The 20,422-nt window shown below is 22.9% G+C and overlaps 1 protein-coding gene and 1 long non-coding RNA gene across 2 annotated transcripts; both read left to right on the top strand.

Annotated features, from left to right (window-relative positions):
• Positions 1–434: 434 nt before the first annotated feature.
• Positions 435–4,944, top strand: LOC113558204 (DNA-dependent protein kinase catalytic subunit-like). Its single transcript, XM_026963702.1, has 9 exons — positions 435–503; positions 566–716; positions 855–1,130; positions 1,366–1,476; positions 2,519–2,738; positions 3,125–3,303; positions 3,914–4,113; positions 4,181–4,340; positions 4,839–4,944. The coding sequence occupies exons 1-5, from the start codon at positions 435–437 to the stop codon at positions 2,584–2,586; spliced, it is 675 nt and encodes a 224-aa protein (XP_026819503.1). The 3' UTR covers positions 2,587–2,738; positions 3,125–3,303; positions 3,914–4,113; positions 4,181–4,340; positions 4,839–4,944.
• A 4,313-nt stretch (positions 4,945–9,257) lies between these two features.
• LOC113558879 lies at positions 9,258–12,516 on the top strand. The gene is made up of 6 exons (XR_003405725.2): positions 9,258–9,397; positions 9,478–9,608; positions 9,835–10,050; positions 10,131–10,276; positions 11,494–11,662; positions 11,731–12,516. It is a non-coding gene; the product is annotated as an uncharacterized LOC113558879 (long non-coding RNA).
• Positions 12,517–20,422: the final 7,906 nt, after the last annotated feature.

The following is a 20,422-nucleotide window of genomic DNA, read 5'->3' as shown; positions in this document are numbered from 1 at the left end:
ACAAATCTTCAGATGAAGTAAACATAGTGTAACATTTCAATTTTAACTCTAGATATTTATTTATGGTTTATTTATTATTATTGTTTAGTTGAAAGTTGAGTATATTGCTAGAAAACCCGCAAATATTACAGCGTTGGTTAATTTAGTTGAAATCTACAGTGATATATTGCACAACCTTGAGCTGGATATTGAATGAATTCGCATCTTCATGGTTGCCTTATACCCTTAATGTTATTATCAATCATTCTATTGAAAATCCAACTATTAGTTCATTGTATAGAATATTAGCTGTTATTTTTCAAGAATTAAATTAACGCACATTTTTGGAAAAAATTAATAATAATAGTGTTAAAGAAAAAATTATAGAATATGTGAATTATGTTATTGTATATGCACATAAATTTAAAGGAGATTTACAGTATTGCTGTCTTAATATGTTTATGTGTTTACCTTCTACTATTGTTAAAGAAATATTTAATACTCAGATAGTGGAAGTTGTAAAAGTAATTATATATATTAAATAATAAGTTAAAAAATTCATAATTTTTTTATTGCTTTTTTTAAGTCTACATTAATAGTGGGTTCAATATTTTTACCTATGGCAAAAAGTGCAGTAAATGCTCTTAAAAGATGGCAACAAGATTTATCAAAGAGTGAAATGGATCAACTTTTAAAATGTATCATGCCGTATCTTGATTTGTTACTTAGAACCAAAGGTTTGATTTTAATTCTCAATATATTATTTTATAATTTTAAAATACTACTGCATTATCTTATTACTATTCTATAAAATTACAAATTAATTTACATGACTTGTAGTAAACATATATATTTATCCTAATAAATTTGTTTAGGATATGATAACGAAGTTGAATTAAATAATTTAGTACTTGATCAAATGCAAGTACAAGGTAATAGAAAAAGGACATTACTTAAACAAAATAAATTAATTATAAAACCAGAGACTGAATTAGAGATTGTCCAAATTCAAATTCTTGAATATTTATCTCAATTGGATATGTCTACTTGTTTAGAACTTCTGGGAGACCCAGATAGACTTATAAATTATCCACGCAATTTAATAAATTACAAATTATCATTGAATGATTGTAAAATAAACATTTCTTTTGGTGAGTTATTTTTTCTAAACATTATACTACTATTATACTCTGGCCTGACAAAAATATCCACACTTTGGGCATATAAATAGACTAGAGCGACATGTCAAATTTATGGGGAAACGCTTGAGTTTTTACACATTTTTTTCACTAACGATGCATTCTCTCACGGGCTGGAGTATAGATATTATACTGGCTACTATAATTATATCTAATAAAAAATGTTTGTATAATTTAATTTATTTAGATCATCTTCTTCCTAGAATTTTAGAGCTATGCCAATATTGTAGCAATCGTCAAATTCGATTTAATGCATGTGAGATTTTTCATGCCTACATTATACTTTATCTTGGAAATAGTAAGTTTTTAATGTTAATAATCTTAAATGACTGTGGCACCGAATTAATTTTTGGTAGGTTGTGCAAACTTAAATTTTAACCATCCATCCACTTCTACCTAGACACCCTCAAAAATATTCTTTCCATTAGGTCCAAGTTCAACATCTATACGTCATATAAAAATGCAACCCTATTTCCCTTGGTTTCAACATAATTTGAAAATGCCATTACTTATTATCTTGATTTTTTTTTTAAATAAAAGAGCATATCTCGGAGCAGGTTCTTATGAAAAGAAAAATAAGACAATCGGAAAATTACGATAAGTTGGCACAATGGCAAGGACAATAGCTCGTTCATATAAATAAATAGTTCTAATTTGTATAGATACATTACATTGTTTATAAAGTTATGAAGGGTCATACCCGCATGTGTTGCCTCTGTTTTACACACACATGACATAGACAAACCGCGTTTACGCAGCCTGAGTAGAACTCGCTCAATTTTGGTTCTAGAGTAAATATACCTATTATAAAATTAAATAATTGACAATATTTTGTAGGGCAGGGTTAAAATTTTTAAATTTTTGCTCATTTTTGGAATAATGGAAAAAAATCAGCTTCTTGCCCTCCAAAATATTGTCAATTTTAATTTTTGTAATAGGTATATTTACTTTAGAACCAAAATTGATCGAGTTCTACTTAGACGGTGTAAATATGTTTTGTCTATGTCTATGTAGGTTGACTAGTCTATACCATTTATTTCTTTCAATTCTATTTCTGTAACTTATGGTAACCCTGTTTATAACAATTAAAACTATGTGATTGTTGAGCCAAAATGAAACTCATGTTTGGGCCACTTGAAAGTAACCTGTAGGGGTTAAAAAAACAAAGCAAAGAACACTCCCTGAGTTTTAAAAATTTAATATGCAAAATTTGGTGCCAATTGGATCAATTATACCAAGCTCCATTTAATTATATATAAATATGAAATATTATAATCTAATAAAATTCAAGATTGTTATTTGTTATTACTATATAAATTGAAGTTATATTTTTTTTATAGATCTTACATTAGAATGTTCTAAACCAACAGAAATGGAAATAGTTACAACAAAAATTATTCTAATATAAGTTAGAATAATATAGTTATAAAATTAGCTTGTGATATGGATAATCTAATTTAACAACTTTTTGAACTTTTAGCAATTGGGTTTGTGCATTATTTTGCAAGTAGAATCCAGTATAATAGTATTTATAACCCTATAATTATTGATATATTAATGGTAAATAAAATTTACTAAATTAATACTAATTGAATTATTTTATACAATTATATTGAACATTTAAAAATAAAAAATATTTATGCTATAATTATTTTTACGTAATTATAAGTTATGATTTATTATATTTTTATATATAATTAAAGTTACTCATACTTTTTGTTTAAATTTGTCCATCTTTTGTTACTGCATGTATTGATCATTAAATAATTTGTTTTTCAATTTTTCATTATTAAAAACAGTTTTATTTTCTTAGTTAAATATGTTATTAACTTATTACATTATCCCTTAATTAATAGATTATTCTTTATAATATAACTTTTATATAAATAACCATGAGTGATTAGTTTGAAAAAATAATAATATTTATATTTTTTATGTATTTGCAGGATAGTATATCAGAAAATAGCAATGAAGTCGTCAGAGATTTTTCTGCAAAATGTATTATGGAATTTTTACGTTGGACATTAAAATGATAGTTTATCACAAAAACTTTCAATTAGCTTGCGTATTATTATAAAAAAAATTAAATTTTTTTGTTTGCATCCTAATCCAAATAAGCAGCTAGGTAAATTTTATTATTAACGAATTTAAAAGTACTTATGCACATTATTTATAATATATTATATATCTATAATATTGATAATTTTTAGTTTTGGTTTCTTAAAATTTAAATTTAAAATTAAGATACAAATTTTTTATAAACAAATCTTGCATTTAAAGTTTAAATTTTATTTTGATCCAAAAATTTATAAATTATGTTAAAAGTTAAAACAACTTAAATAGATTATTAAAATACAATAGTTATGAGTGGCAGTGATCATTAAAATATTTAATATTAACTATGAAAAATTGCATTATGGTAAAAGCAAGATTTTCTTTGATCTGTTAAAAATCTAAGCAATCAGCTCTTTATAAGCAAGGTATCGACTTACTAAGTTTTAGAATTTCTTATGTTGGATTATAGCTACTGCTACTGATAATTTGATTCAATTATATTTTCTACTAATGTTTGTATTAACTTATCATTATTATAAAAAAAAAATAAAACCCAAACCTAACACTTATAACCAACCATATTTTAAACTGTCAACTTAGATTTTTGTTTGCCCTATAAGAGCCTGTAAACAATAAATAATTTATTCTTTATAATTCTAATATATATATATTTTATCTAGGAGCTGCTATTGCCTTTAATTCTTGCTACACTATACTGCGAGAAGATGAAACTATTATTAATGAATTGTGGATTCAATTATTATATTATTTTATTGTTAAACTTGATTCGACCAAATCAACAAATTCAGAACAACACATATTAAAATCCTTGGATCATCTACAAAGAGTGTTTTTAGAAAAATCTAACTTATTTAATGAAGTAATGTTGAATTAGAATATTATAATATATTTAATAAACTAATTCAAATTATTGGAATTTAATATAGATTTGTATTTCACAAATAATACCAAAACCATTTCTTGGAACTCAATTATTTAATGTAGTTAAATGGCTTTTAAGATATATTGGTTCACCAATGACCAATTGTAGATCAAAGTGTTTTGATATGGCAAATTCTCTTTCTAAGAATGTAAAAGGTAAAAAGAGTAAGTATTTTAATCTTGCGCAACAAAGTAAGTTGTATTTTGAAATTTTTTGAAAACCCAATTACTTTTTTTATGGTTTCAATGTTTTTAAAAATGATATGAAATATTATATGTAATCACCTTATATCTATAAATTTAAAATGATTCATTATCCTTAATTTCTTAGTTTAGATTTATTTCAGTAAACTATAATTAATGTGTGATAATTATACAATATCTTCTATTGATTTTTCTGTTTCAAATCCAAAAACTAAAATAATAATTGAGGTCATCGAGAAATAATGTATCTCAAGTTGAGTGTATCTAACCGCAAATTTTTTCTTTATTTTGTCATAATGTGTACAAAACATTAATTCATAAATTTATAAAGTTTCTATAGATTATAAACTTTTATCATATCATAATATATTTAAAAAAATATAAAATCACTAAACAATTGTTAAATTAACAACAAATTATTGCATTATATTTTTATTAATAATCTAAAACTCATTACAGATCATAATTCGTTAAAAAGTATATTAAATTCATTTAAAATATTGCATGGAGAAAAAGAATTAATAAACTGTATTGAATCAGATTTAACTTCATTTAAAGTTTAGAGAAACATCGACATATTAATACATTGGTTAAATCAACTTATTGCTACTTTAGATTGTTATACATCACTTTTTAAAGAAAGTATGATGAATATTACATTATTGAAAAATCCTTGTTTATGGTAAGTACCATAAAGTACCTAAAATGTGTTATTATAATTATACTACTATTTAGAAATTTTTCTTACAACCTATATTAAATTTCTAAAGTACATTGCTTTTAATTTTAAATGTTAGTATTTATAAGATATTCTTTTACTATAATATTAAATAAAAGTTCCTAATGTAAAAAAATAATTAGTTTGTTTCAGTCTATTCATCAGTTTCTATTTCATATAGAAGAATTAAGTTCAATGCAATGGTTAATATAATTAAATACATCATTCAAAAAAAATGACAAAAATATTATTATTCAATCCAGATATTTTAATACTTTAAAAAACCATGTTATAATTGGTATTTTTCAATTTATAAATGTATTTGAAAATAATTTAATTTATGGATTATTAGATGAAGCAAGTCAGGAGAAAATTTATGATCTTGCTATCAAGTAAATCAATTGTTTTTTTACTATAACTAAAGGTTGTTTGCTATATTTCATGTAATGAATTTAATAACCTAAAAGACTAGCTCTACTTATATTAATAATACATATCAAAGGTTAATTTACTATTTACAATTATAATATATAGTCAGTATCATTGATAACGACATAGTTGTTCTATTTTTATTTTATAGTTATGTGTCAGTCTATACCAGTAGTATTTAATTAGTGAGCTGCAACCAAATTTGGAGTTTATTGGGTTCAGATACATGTTAATAATTTTAATATATATTTAATAACAAAAATAAAATATTTTAATTATATGATAACCTAGGTAATTATCAATAAACTTATTTTTTCTACAAATGGTTGTGTTTATATATATATATATTCATATAATAACTAAAGAGATTGCAATTCCTAATTATTTTGGGTCACTTATTTGTGTATATGTTAAAAAAATTCTTGCAATGATGCTGTTATGTTTAATTTTGTTTTATTATATTTTTTACAGTATTAATCAATCTAATATATTTTTTTTAAATATCTTTTTGATTGTGAAATGGTTTACTCTGATGAAAAATTAAATCTCCATAAACTAGTAATACTTCAATATATTAAGATGCCATATATTTCAAATAAATTTAATAACAAATTGAAAAAGCATCTTTCAAAATATTGGTCTGAAGTTGAGTTCAATTTCAATACACAACTGAATATAAATTTAAAAGAAATTTTATTGCTGTAAATCAGCTGATCCTTGAATGCCACATATTTCTAATCCTGGTAAATAAACTGATTTATATTTAAACTGTAAACATGTATATGCATTTAAATGAAATATATTAAAGATATATTTGTTTAAATTACAATGTTTTATATTTATAGGAATTTGAAGAAATTGTGAATCCAAAATATATTCTTGAAAATGTATTTAATTATATTTACAATGATGGAGTTATTGTAAATATTGAATCAATTAGATTGTTATACTTGGAAAATTTAATAGAATTTTTAATAAATCTTAATTGTGGGGTATATACATTAAAAACAAAATCTATTTAACAAAAATGTTAATAATTCTTACAAATTTTTCATTATATTAGAATGATATAATAACATTATTAATCATGGATAAAAGCTATATTATTGACACCAATAAATACAAATATAAATTATTTAGTCAGTATTTCTTTAGTTTGTTTAGTAAACCAATAACTAAATATTATTTAAAAACTCCTGACATTTTTGCTACTAAATTGCTTACTGAATATCCATTAAATGATCAAACATTTTATGTGATCTTAGAAGTTCTTAAAACATCTAATGATAAAAAGAAGTAAGATGTACATTATATTTAGTTTTATTAATTATTAATAATTGTTATATAAAAGGAAAGTTACTAATTGAAAAAATTGTGAACAATAGACAATTCTGTGAACAATTTAATAATAAATTTTCTTGGAATGAAATATTTGAGTTTGTGGAATTATCATCAAATGTAATCTATACGTTTAGATATGAAAGTATAACATTTTTTCAACAATGGATTTGTGAGCATTTGACTAATAACAATTTAAATATTTATCATAAATGCCGACTTTTGGGATTTTTACCAAATTTAGTCTCTAATCAACATTTTAAAGAAAGTCTTGATTGTACTATTAGGTAGTATAATTTTAATTTTCACATTTTAATTAAATTTCTATGTAAATTAAATTAATGAAATATTTTTTTTTTTTTTAGAAAATGTTTTATTGACTTAAGAGATAAACATTTTCCTGGAACCTCATCAAAATTAAAACCTCACAGTATAGATCTTACTAATATAGTTACTACTTTTCAAAAAATCTTAACTGCCATGGAGTTGAGTTTTTCGTATTTATTATTTGAAATAATAGTTGAATGGTGTATTAAAGATTCCAACCATGTAATTATCTAACGAGAGAATAATTGCTTACGTTATTTTTTTCAAAGGTAATTTTAAAAATTCTCTACTTTACACTGAAAACAGAAATTTAATTAGTTTGAAGCAAATAGCTATTTAACCTCAAAAAATATTTCTCTTATTTTTGACTAAATTTTAATTTTATAAAAAATAAATATATATGTTATATTTTTTTTAATACATATAACACCTCTAAAACTAATAGGTTTTTAAGATTTTTAATAGTATTTAATATTGTAATTTATACGAACTGTATAATATTTATTTTCATACATAAAAATTCTACTGGGCTATAGCATTTTGACAAAACTTAATGTATTTAATATTTTAATGTATTTTTTACTATAATTTAAGAAAATTATTTAGAAGACTTATTAATATTTGTATATTTATAAACTTTTAATTTTTAATCAATTGTATTTTTTTAATTTCAGACTATCTGATGAAACTCAACTTTTATTTTGTAATTTTGTATATAAAATGTTTCGTAATGATTTTATTTCTGAGACTAGAAGAGAAATGATTGTTAATATTTTTCTAGTTCCTATAATGTCTTTTTGTACGAAAAATGTTACTACAAAATTTTATACAGATATAATTGATTTTATTTTGAAGACAGTAAATGAGAATCTTTTGGCAAATGACAATGGAAAAGTAATTTATATGTTATACTTAGTTTATTTTAAAATTGTTAAATTAGTCAAAAAACATTTAGAAATTATAGCTTAGATTAACATTTAATAATATATTAATATCATAACTACTTACACAGAGCATTCATTATTTCAAAATCTATTAATGTTTTTAAAATATATTTTTAAATAATTTCAAATTATAATAAAGTAACTAAAAAAAATATATTGTTTATCATTATAACTTTTTACTTTTTGAATGACAATATACATTTTTTATTTTTTATTCTAAAGCAGAATGTTTTTCGGACTATTTCTATGTATAAAAATTGAAACTTGGATGAATAATTCATAAATTATATGTATTTAAAGTATAGGTAAGCAGAATAGTAGACCAATATTTTGTGAGTTATCCTAGTTTCTCATTACGCCACTCGCTTAAACTTATAATTCATTAAATACTATTTCAAATGTTTATTATTATATATATCGAAATACTCTGAAAAATATTTTCTCGAAATGTTTTGTGTTAAAATATAAATTTAATTTACTTAACTATTATTATTTTTATTTTAGGCACGACATTTATTTATATCAAAAATTGCTTGTTTTAAGCTTATAGAAGAGATGTTCAAGTTCTTTACCAATATAGAACTTAATAATGGTTGTACAATACCATACACATATAATGGAAGTGATTCTAAAAGTTTAATAACTCAATTTAGAACTTCGTAAGATTATTTATACATTGTTTACATAATATTATCAAAAAATTAAACTATATAAATTATATTTGTCGTTTATTTGTTTTCACAGTGCAGTAAAAGTTTGTTATAGTAATGTTTATTACACTAAAGGATCAAATGAAATAAAACAATTATTTAGACAGTTACATTGTTATTCATATAATACACTTATAACTATTATTAGCAACACTGAGGATGATGTTAATAAATACACAATATTTTTGTTTAATGAGCGTCAACCAAAACAATTTATTTGGAGAAATTTAGTAGATTGTTCTATATTTTATGAATTTCCTATAGATTTTGAAATGGTATTATAATAATTGAAATTATTTATAAACGTTTTATGTATTTTTTATATTAGGAATATTTAAAAAGTAAAATGTATTGTATTTTATTTTTATTTAGATACCACAGTGGAAAAAAAAACTAATTAACATAAGGACCAAATCCAATCAGAATATACCTGAAGTATATATTGATTTGAGTAGTCATTTAAAAAATACACTTATTGAAGATTTGGGAAACAATGATTATAATAATTCTTATTTAAGATTAGACTTTTTAGAAGATTGTTCAATATCAAATGTACTAAAATGAAGTTTAAAAAAAACTAATTTTTAAAATATTACTTTTTAAAATTGAAACATTTTTATATTTGTTATTAGTATCAATCCTTTCATCAAATGTTAAGTGTGGAACTAGAAGTGGATAATTTCAATATCATGAATGTATGGCACATTTATGTACTGTTGTAAAATACTTAACTTCAGAAAACATGATTGGCAGTATAAAAAAAGTAAATGGTTATTTTGTATATAATTATTATATTATATAATTCTTACTTCTTCTGTAATATCTAAAATCATTAATGATATTACTTACTTAAAATAAACAATTATTACTTATTAGTTATTATTCACTTAAATATTTTTCAAAATTATTGCATAATTTATTAGAAAATATGTTTATTGAAACTTATATATATAAATTTAATTATTGAAATTATATTTTATTTATTTTAGCTTAATGTGGATATGCTAAAATGGATGAATAATTTAAAACTAGTATTCTACGATAATTCAACTGACACAATAAATTCAAAAATATTGCTCATAAAATTAATAATTAATTGTGAAACTAATTTTGAACCATATGCGAAACACTGGCTTAGTCCTATAATGCAATTTGTATTAGATAAACATCTTGGGAATAATTTAAATTATTTTATAATTGATGTGGTAATTCATGTTTCAATAAATAATTGTATTTATACTATCAATATTTTCAAGGAACCTGTAAACAATTTAATATTTTATAGGTATCAATGCTTGTTTTGTGGCATAATAGTGCAGTTCCTTCCACAGAAAATGAGAAACTCCTAGCTAAAAAGTTATTTTCTTTTTTTTTATCAGTTTCCCATAGTGAAATATAAAATATATTTAAGCACAACATGGAATATATTAAGTAAATATGTTTACTTTGTAAAAATTAATTTCAATTGTCTTTATTTGTATTATAATATTAATACATAAAAATATCTATTATTTTTAACCAATAATTGTATAGATAGTAGATACAAGTCTGTAAAGTTGAGCACCCAATTTATAATTATTAATTCAAGTTTTTTCATTGAATAGTATATCATTTATAAGTATTTGTAATCACAAATTAGTTATTTATATGTTTTACTTATTTATCAAAGTTTCAATCACAGCTACTTCTGCAAAAACTGGCTGTTTTATAATTTCCTAATTGTTGACTTTGGAAAGTATGAGCAATTATTAAGTATTTGTTAGCACAAATTAAAATTTTATGAATCATCCTTCCATTAATTACTCTTAATAAAAAGTTAGCTATTCTTCATAAAAATTTTTAAACTAACAGTTTTATTTTAAAATATAACCCGTTGATTGGAAATACTTACTTACATATTATGCAAATATTTTGTTAAGATCAAAAACATGAAAATGATAAAACGGTCAGGTTTATCAAAGTTGGCAATGTTATAAAACAACTGAACTTGCAAATTTGGTGCTTACAAATACTTACAAATGACTTACTAATTATGCCAAAAATTCGAATCATAGTTTTACTTATGTCATTCCTAATTTTTAAGATATATACAAGCATATGGGTCATCTTTTAAAGACCAAAATTATTTGGTATATACATATTTAAATTTTAAATATTATATAATAAACACTAATGAAGGATACAAATTTATCTGCTATAGACAAATGTATAATATAAACATTCATTTATGTAGGTTTTACAGTATTTGTTAAAACAATGTTTACCAATTAATTAATATTCAAAGATCATTAGACTTTTTGTATGTTTTATTTAATAGTTAATATTATTAGTATTATAATAAAATAGTACATGTTACAAAGACTATTATTTTATTTTATTTCTTTAATTAGACATTATTAGTATTTAAAAATTTAAATCAATAATAATTAAAGGTAATTATTCTAATTATTCTGAATGTAACTAATTTTGTTGAAGATGTTCAAACTCATGTTGATATATTTTTATAATTTTTTTTTTTATCATTAAACTATAGGAAAACTCAATTATTCTAGTAAAAAATTATACTTTGTATGACTAAAATAAATATTTAGTTTACTCTATTAATTCATAAATTTAAAAAAATATATATTTTATGTATCTTTTTGTAGATTTATTATTGAAAGTTGGAAATGCTCACTAGAAATGGATTATGATGAACTTTTGTCTTTAATAAAACCAAATCAAATAAATAATAAATTACCAGAATGTGGTTTACATTTAATTGGAATCTTATCTGCCAATGGTATTACACCATTCAATAAATTAAATAAAAAAAAGGTAAATTTATTATGTAAATTATTTTTTTAAATATATATTATTGTTTTTAATTAATTTTTGATTTCTAGTTTTATAAGTTTGCTTATGGAAAGCTTAAAACATAATAATCAAGTGATTTATGTGCTTAGTTCAGAAATATTTGAAATGCTGTTAAAGTAATTATAAAAATTGTATACAGGATCCAGCAATAAATTTACCTGTATTTCAAAAGGCAGTTACAAAAAAACAAAAGAAATCCTTTTATTTGCAATTATATTAAATCATTTTACATTGCAGGATTTTAAAGATCTTGTTTAGTAAATAGCATCCTCCATTGTTGACACATTGATAAAGCTTTATATATGGGAGGCTTTTTGCTGAATTCTGTACCTACTATAGATAATGAATCTATTTTATAAATGTATTCTTTTTTCACGGAATCTATTATGAAAATTCAATAAATGAAATGGAATTGTTACAGTGTCTGTCCTCAGTTTTAACTTTTATTACTGAAAGTATGGATGCAACAAAAGTTTTAAGTTGTCTGTATTATATTCATAAGTATTACTCAAAGATTATTGATAGGTAATAAATATTATTGGTATTATATATTATAGTTATTACACAGGCGTATTTGAAATGTCTTATCGGGGGGTGGGGGAGAACAAGCAAAATTTCAAATTTGTGTACATGGGCGTAGAGTTATAAAATATCTCATATAATGAAAATACGGTGAACGATGGGGGCACGGACCCCATGGGCCCCCTCCCTTAAATATGCCCCTGAGTTATTACAACAAAAGATATTTTTATTATAATTATTTATTAGTTTTATAATGTATACACAAAATGTATTCATCTTTTGATTTATTTGTACTTAAATTTTGTTTAAGTTATTTGGATGATTTGTTTTATATTTTTGAAAAATTACAAGGTATTCATAGAACTCAATGTTTAGAAATGATTCTAAATAGATAGGCCATAGTTAATAATTCGTATGAAAAAATAACAGAACTAAATGATTTTTTAAACATATTAAAAGACAAGTATGTATTTACATTTTACAAATTATATATAACTGATTAAATGTTTTTAAAACAAATATTTTTTATAACTTATATTGTTATAAAATATTTTAAATTCATAAATTGAAAATATCTTATATTTAGCGGAACTAATGATCAACTAATATGTTTAAAAATTATATTACAACTTATACCAACTGTTCATCCCAAAAATATGACTATGTTAATAAAAATAATTGCTGATATTTCACAACAACACAATAATGAACATAGAAAGTTAGAATGATTACAAAAAGGCATTGCTTAATATACTTAAAAGTGATTCTCAAAATAATACATACAAAAGGTCAACACTACAAAAATGTAATATTACACATAATCAACAGGTATATAATTATTATGATAAAATATAAAAGAAACCAAATTCATTTAAATATTTGTATTTAATATTATGTAGTATCTATGTATTTTATATTAAATTCATTTGTGCGTTTTAAAAATAAAAATAATTAATACTTCCACTAATTAATTCCTATATTTTTATTTTTTATGTTTAGATTGATTGTCTATTAGATATTGCAACTGACCATCAAATTTTATGTCTAGCTTATAGTGGTCTTCAACTTTGGGTTTAATTTAAACTTTTTTTTTTATATATATTTTTTAAATTTTACATATTTATAATTTATCTGTAAAAAAAACAAAACTATCTAATAGTTAAATTTTGTAATTTTTATAATTTTAAGTTCAAAATAAATATGAGTATCTATATATTATATAATAATAATGATTTATTTATTATCTGATAAGTTCATTACTATTTTCACAATTTATTAAAATATTTTAGAATATACTTAATGCATCATAAAGCATGATAGTATATTATTTTGTGCCATAAATTATAACAAGTTTAGAGTACTGTATTTTTGGGAAACATTTTACAAGAAATGTTACATTGTTTTTATATTTAGCTAAATGCTAATAAGTTTATTTATTTAAAAATATCACGAATCCAATTATTTGCTTTTAGTTGTATTGTTACAAAACATAAATATAATATAAATTAATAATATACTTCTAGGGCTCTAGCGTAGTAGTATTTAGCATTTGGTTTAAGAGCTTAGTGTTCGAAATTTGAATGATTTTTCGTTACGTAGAATAATTGAATAATATAATATAATTGTATAATTTTATAGTATGTATTATACACAGTAAATCATATGTGTGTTGTACCTAAGTAATTTATAACAGAAATGCACAGATTTGAGTGATTTGTGCCTATCAATACATAGTAGTATATTAGTTTGTTATGTATAATATATAGCCTATATAAACACTTTACATTTGAGACATTTAACAAAAATACATTAGACGGCACACATTGAGGTAATTAAAACAGTATAGTCTTCATTAGAATTATTATCCAAATTTTTACATAAAATTCTCTTATCAAATAATGTGTTTGATAGAAATACCAGAAATAAAGTTCTTTCGTTTGATTTTTTGGTCATTGTCTTTCATGAAAAACATAATGTTAGACTCTAAAACTTACTATCGAACAAGAGAAGCTTCAAATTGATTATATGAAAATACATATAAATAAATGAAGCTATTTTATGGAAAAGAATTTGAAAATGTCCTGCATAAGCATGTGCACGGAGGAGGCAACTGCCTCCCATGCGAGATTTTCTGCTTCCTCAAGCTTTTATATTATACATACCAATTTTTGATATTATTTAAATAATAATATTAAGATCCACAATTTGTGTGACATCACATACGTTAGCAATCCTTATTAAAATTTCATTTTGGATCCAAACAAAACAAAATACTCATTTAAAATGTAAGAAAAAGTAATAGAAATTTTTAAAAATTAGACCCTACCACTAAACGATGTATATGGAACTTTAATAAAACATACTAACTATTTTAAAAGTTGTTCAAATTATGTTTTATTATTTATTAATTTGTTTATTATGTCTTCTTGTTTATTAAAGCTATTATTATTAAAAAGGACTTATTTAAAACTCCTTTGGTAATTTTATGTTTAACCTAACTCTAAACCGTGTAGAACAATACCATGGTATAATAGAACCTTATACTTGATTTTGTATGAGAATTTATTTAGATTATCGTTGTCTCACATCAAGGTCTTAGCTGATAAAAATCTGGGGTAGAAGTTTGGAATCTGGACCTCTTTAGCTAAGGTATTGCCTCCCCTGCCAAGAAGACCTGCGTACGCTTATGCCTGGATACACTTATTAATTTAACTAAAAACAATGCATATATATAATTTAACCACTTTTTAAAATTTTTGAACAACCATTAAATGTTACAAAACTTACAAAGTTAATTTTTAATATTTTCTCTAGAAAGTAATGTATCAAAAATATCTAACTAACTAACTTTTTTGTAGTGTAATCAGAATATGAAGAACTTTTTAAAATATGCAATAAAGGAAATTGTAATTCAATTAAATTTCTAAATGAAGTTATACATAAACGATGATTTAACTTTTAACTTGGTTCTCACAAATTTATACATAAAAACGCTATTATTTATAAAATGTAAATTCAATATAGGTACAATGCAACAATATTTCACGTTAAATATTATTAACTATTATTACGAAAATCGTTTATTCGTCGTAATTATTAATTTACGCTCATGGCTTTCAAAGTGATTTCAAGTGTCTTTTCAGTAGGTAATTTACAAAGTTTTAAAAGAAAAAAAATCATTAAGACTCAAAGTTGACGCCCCTGAAATATTGCTGCTGTAAGCACAAGCCGCTTACTTTGTTTATTGGGAAATATACCACTGGTCACTTTATGTTTATTCAATAAATTATATTATATCCCCCCTAGAAAAAAATCATAACTATGTCACTGATCATAGGTTAGGATAAACCTATATATATATATCCCTATTTATCATTATCAGTGATTAGTTCAACACTAATTAGTATTTAGTTGACAAATATTAATAATATTATTATTATTATTGTATTTTTTAAATATCCTTTCTGGAAAGATTGAATCGCCCACTCTTCTATCCTTGATTAGTTTTAAAATTCCACAACGATTTATTCGACATTCTGTCCCCTTTTCCATTCCACCATACCCCACAAACTATATGTTAAATAAACCTATATTAGGCATATAATATGTCCCTTGCCAATATGAGCCCCCTTCACTTTTTTAAATTATTAATAATTATATTGTTATATAATATCTCTGTAAAATTAGTACATATTTGTTCTTGTTATTAGTTATATGTAAATTATGTGTTATGCATTATTATTTAAAGGGCTGAGTCTCAGTCCATCAAATTTTAATACGAGTAAATAAATAAATATCATTTGTATAGGTATTTGTATTTCGTATTCGTATATACCACTACCTATATAGCGGACTGCGGAGTAGCAGACAATACTACAATAGTAAAGCAGTGACCAGCGTTATTGATGAATGACTGTCTTGTATCATCGTGGCGTCGCCAGTGTAACAGACGATATTTATCCCTGGTAATAGTTAACCTCCGGAAAATATATTCTAGGTTTACCAGGAGTAAATATATATTAGGATATTTTGATATCCTCTGCAAGTAAAAGTCTCATTTTAGGAGGGTATATTTACCCTCAAGGGATGTCAATATTTCCTAATATATATTATTTACTTTTGTCTCCTGGTAACTATAATCTAGAATATATTTATCAGGGGAAGTTATATAATAAATGTAGGTAATAGAATCCTGGAACACCGATTCAAAATCCAATAACGACCATTACTAATGTTACTATGTTAGTATGTTACCATGCATAGTGTAGAAGAGCATCAGAAAACCACTAAACCACTGCTCTTATTTTTTATATTGTGAAATCAACATAGTGATTATATAAATATAATATATATATTTAGCACACCCCGAGACATTTTAATTCTTGCGTTAGCCTCTTTATTTTTATATAAATATATAAGGTATAAATAAAATAACTATTATATGCAACAAATTATAACAATGAAAATAATGAAACATTTACCACGTACCCTATGTATATAAATATATGTTTTTTTAAATGTGTGTGCACATATTGTACCTTTGACAATAATATTATATACACGAATCAGTTCAACGATGTGTAGAAATGACATAAAAGGTATCTACAATCCACCGATGCTTTTGATGTTTTATTATTATTTATTATTCTATAAGTATACCACGAGTGGCGAGTAGGTATATATTATAATATAATATACGAGTATAGTATATAGGTGCCTAAATGAGGATTTAATTTGAGCTGAGAATAAGTAGATATCATTTTATAATAAATACATTGAGTAAATATTATATTAAGCAGTTTTTTTTTAAACCGTTTTGTTTCTGGTTTATAAATTATCTATTTAGTATCTTAATATATTAAAATTTTTAACTAATATCTATCTGTTGGTTAGTACCTATTGTCGTTAATAAATTTTGAATATTTACAAATAATAAATGTCTGTTTGTCTATACATGTAATGTTATATAAAATATATTATTAATTATTATCAGTACCGGCAGAGGATCAGCATTATTTTGTGACAGTCATAGATAAATGGTCTAGAACTCGTTACCCGAGTCCCCGAGTCGTCTTGAAAATGTATAGTACTATAGTGGTAATTTATCATTATCAAATACTTGACATTTTAAATGCATTACAAAAAGTATCATACACAATATCACTATATTATATATTTATATAGGTAGTCAAGAGGACTTTCACACGTGCATCATAGTATAATCTAATATCTACCCATTTTGCTTCCATCAGTACGGAAGTGAAGCGATAAGGTTATAAAAAGAGATTTTAATTCAATGTAAAGTGTACATGAATCGACCAGCTGGCCACTTTTTTCAATTTAATTATAGTTGTTTTTTTAAATCATAAATCACGTAGGTATTCACGTTTACAAAAATGTACAAACTTTTAAATTAAATTTAGGAAGTATAAAAAAATATGGCTTAGCCGGTAGGTACCACCATGTTAACAGAATTTGAATTTGTTTTTAAAATCTCTGTCTTTTCAGTCATTGCGTTCACTATATTATTGAGTATAATATACAGTGAAAATAAAAAATGTGAACATTTTCTCTATTACACTTGTCATCGTGACATCATGTCAAAAATAGAAACAAAAATATCGGTACCCAATCCCCTTAATAATCATTGGTTAATAAAGTCAATAAAGATATCCAAATTAACAAGCATAATATAAGTAGGTCATACAAGGTTGTTGAAATTTTTTTTTCGATATCATGTAAATTTGAATACAATAAATTACTAAAACTTTTAATTTTAAAATTCTTTTTAACACATACCTATTTTAGTGTTTTTTACAATATGTATTAATTAAATGTTCTAATTAATTATAGTAGATTAGATTTATAAATGTTTAATATATGTGAGAATGTGCGATGTGCCATGCACATTAGGTATATCTATAGGTACCTCCTATATGGCTATATATTTTAAAAACAAATAATTGTTAATGTATCTTTTAAATTAATAAGTATACCTACCTATTAAGTACAAATTTTAATTGCAATGGATATCTACTAATTTGACATGTTATTAAAAAATGTAGGTATGTTATTACTTATTAAATAGGTATGGTATCTTATTACAATTAATATTTGTTTCTATTATATGATTTCTTATTATGAATGAAATAATTTATTTAAAATATATAAAGTCATAATTAATTTAATGGAAAATATAACTGTTTTGTCAGCTTTATTAATTTTATGAAATCGATAACCTGAATATAATGAATGGACTACATTGGATCATAATTATATCCGTTTTTCATTAATTAAATTACATTTTTTTCTGAGTGTAGATAGGCGCGCCAATCGAATCAAGTTTATAATTTAGAGAAGTTAAAATGAAAATTATCCAGTATTTTTCAGCATAACCGTAAAAAGGAAAAAAATAAATAAATAGGAGAATTTTCACATAAATTAATTTTTATTATATCTTTCTTATAGATATGTAAAAATATTCAAAAATTTAAAATACATCTGACAAAATTTGTTAAAATCACGAAAATATTAATTAAAAAATTAAATTATAATTAAAAAAAAAATATATTAAAATGTATTAATTATTTTATCGTTGAAAATGTATAAGATATTAAGATGTGCAATTTTTATAATAAAGGATTGACAAATTTAATTGATATAAAATGAAAGAAAAAAATTCCTTTTAAATACTTCATGCTGAATTAAAAAAATCTAAATAAAAAAATGAAATTGATTTTTCTTATATAAATCTTAAATTCAAATTTAAAAGAAAATATATACTAATTTGGAATGAAAATATAAAGAAATAACGATCATTATTTTTTATAACTCAAAACCATTCATTATTCACGAGTATGTACCTATGTATAACTTTTATGTATTTTACTATATTATTTTAATTACACATTGTGTGCTGTGAAACTGAGAAGTTGTATGACGCAAGATCGATTATAGTTTATAATGTTAGTATTAATTGAACAGGAATTGGCATCTGAAATAGATCCAAAAGACATAATTGAAGAGTTCAAACAAATACACAACGGCGACTAAAACTTTAATTATTTTAAAATTTTGTAACTGACACATATATTTTATATAATATAATATTTATTATTTATACATGATTTTATTTTAATTGTTTATCTACTGACATCCATTATATGCAATCTGAAATAGGGACATTTTTTTTTCATATTAGTAATAATAATGACGAATTTGGAAATATCAAAAATTGTTCAAAAAGGGGGAGACTAGGGGGCTTTTGCCAGGTTGCACCCTCCGCGTCAAAAGTCTAGATACGTCTATAACATACAGTGATATTTTCAAAAAAATTAAAAATATATTCGACAAAAATAAATTCAAGGTATACTGTATATTATATTATTTATATTATACAAATAATAAAATAAATAACTTTATCTAATAGAAATAAATAATAATAACAAAATACCATAATGTAAAATGTGATTAATTATTTATTCTAATGCCTAAATGTCTCATAGACTGTCTGTGATAAGAACCGTGTTTGTAATTTAAATTGAATATATTCATCACAGTAATCCACTCAACACCTACCTAAACCGTACAGCGGAGTAGTACCCATTTTCCCACTTTTTATGTTACTCACTGATAATATTCTTAATTTATTTGTCTTTGATATTAAAATATTAAATACTGTAAAATAATGTTTTAGGTACTAAAAACTTATACTACAAGAATATATAGTACTTTAATCGATATGGTTAAAAATAAGAACTACCCCTCCAACACAACTACATAAGCACTAGCAAACTTAGGAGGTGTACAAAAAATAATTGCAAAAATAACTTTAATTATTTATGCATATATAATATACATTTGTTTTGCAATAAATAAATAAATAAATATAAAAATATTTAATTATTTCAATGATCACGTGCAACATATTAATACATAAATACATTATGATATTATAGTAACAAAATACACAATATTACTTAAAGTACAGTGACCAAAAAATAAAATTTATCAGAATCGTCTAGATCAAAACTTTCTGTACAGTAAACAATGAACCTACCTATACAAATACATTAATGTTATAATTCAAACACATACATATATTTATCTAAGTATTAAACTATATAGCAGGGGTGTTGGGGTAATATTGGTTTTAAATATTTTTTGGTCAAGTGTCAAACTTTTCCAATAGATATAATA

The sequence above is a fragment of the Rhopalosiphum maidis genome, chromosome 4 (assembly GCF_003676215.2).
Source record: "Rhopalosiphum maidis isolate BTI-1 chromosome 4, ASM367621v3, whole genome shotgun sequence".
In the NCBI taxonomy this organism is placed as follows: Eukaryota; Metazoa; Arthropoda; class Insecta; order Hemiptera; family Aphididae; genus Rhopalosiphum; species Rhopalosiphum maidis.
The sequence above is the reverse complement of the archived record's forward strand: the minus strand, read 5'-3'. Positions and strand labels throughout refer to the sequence as shown.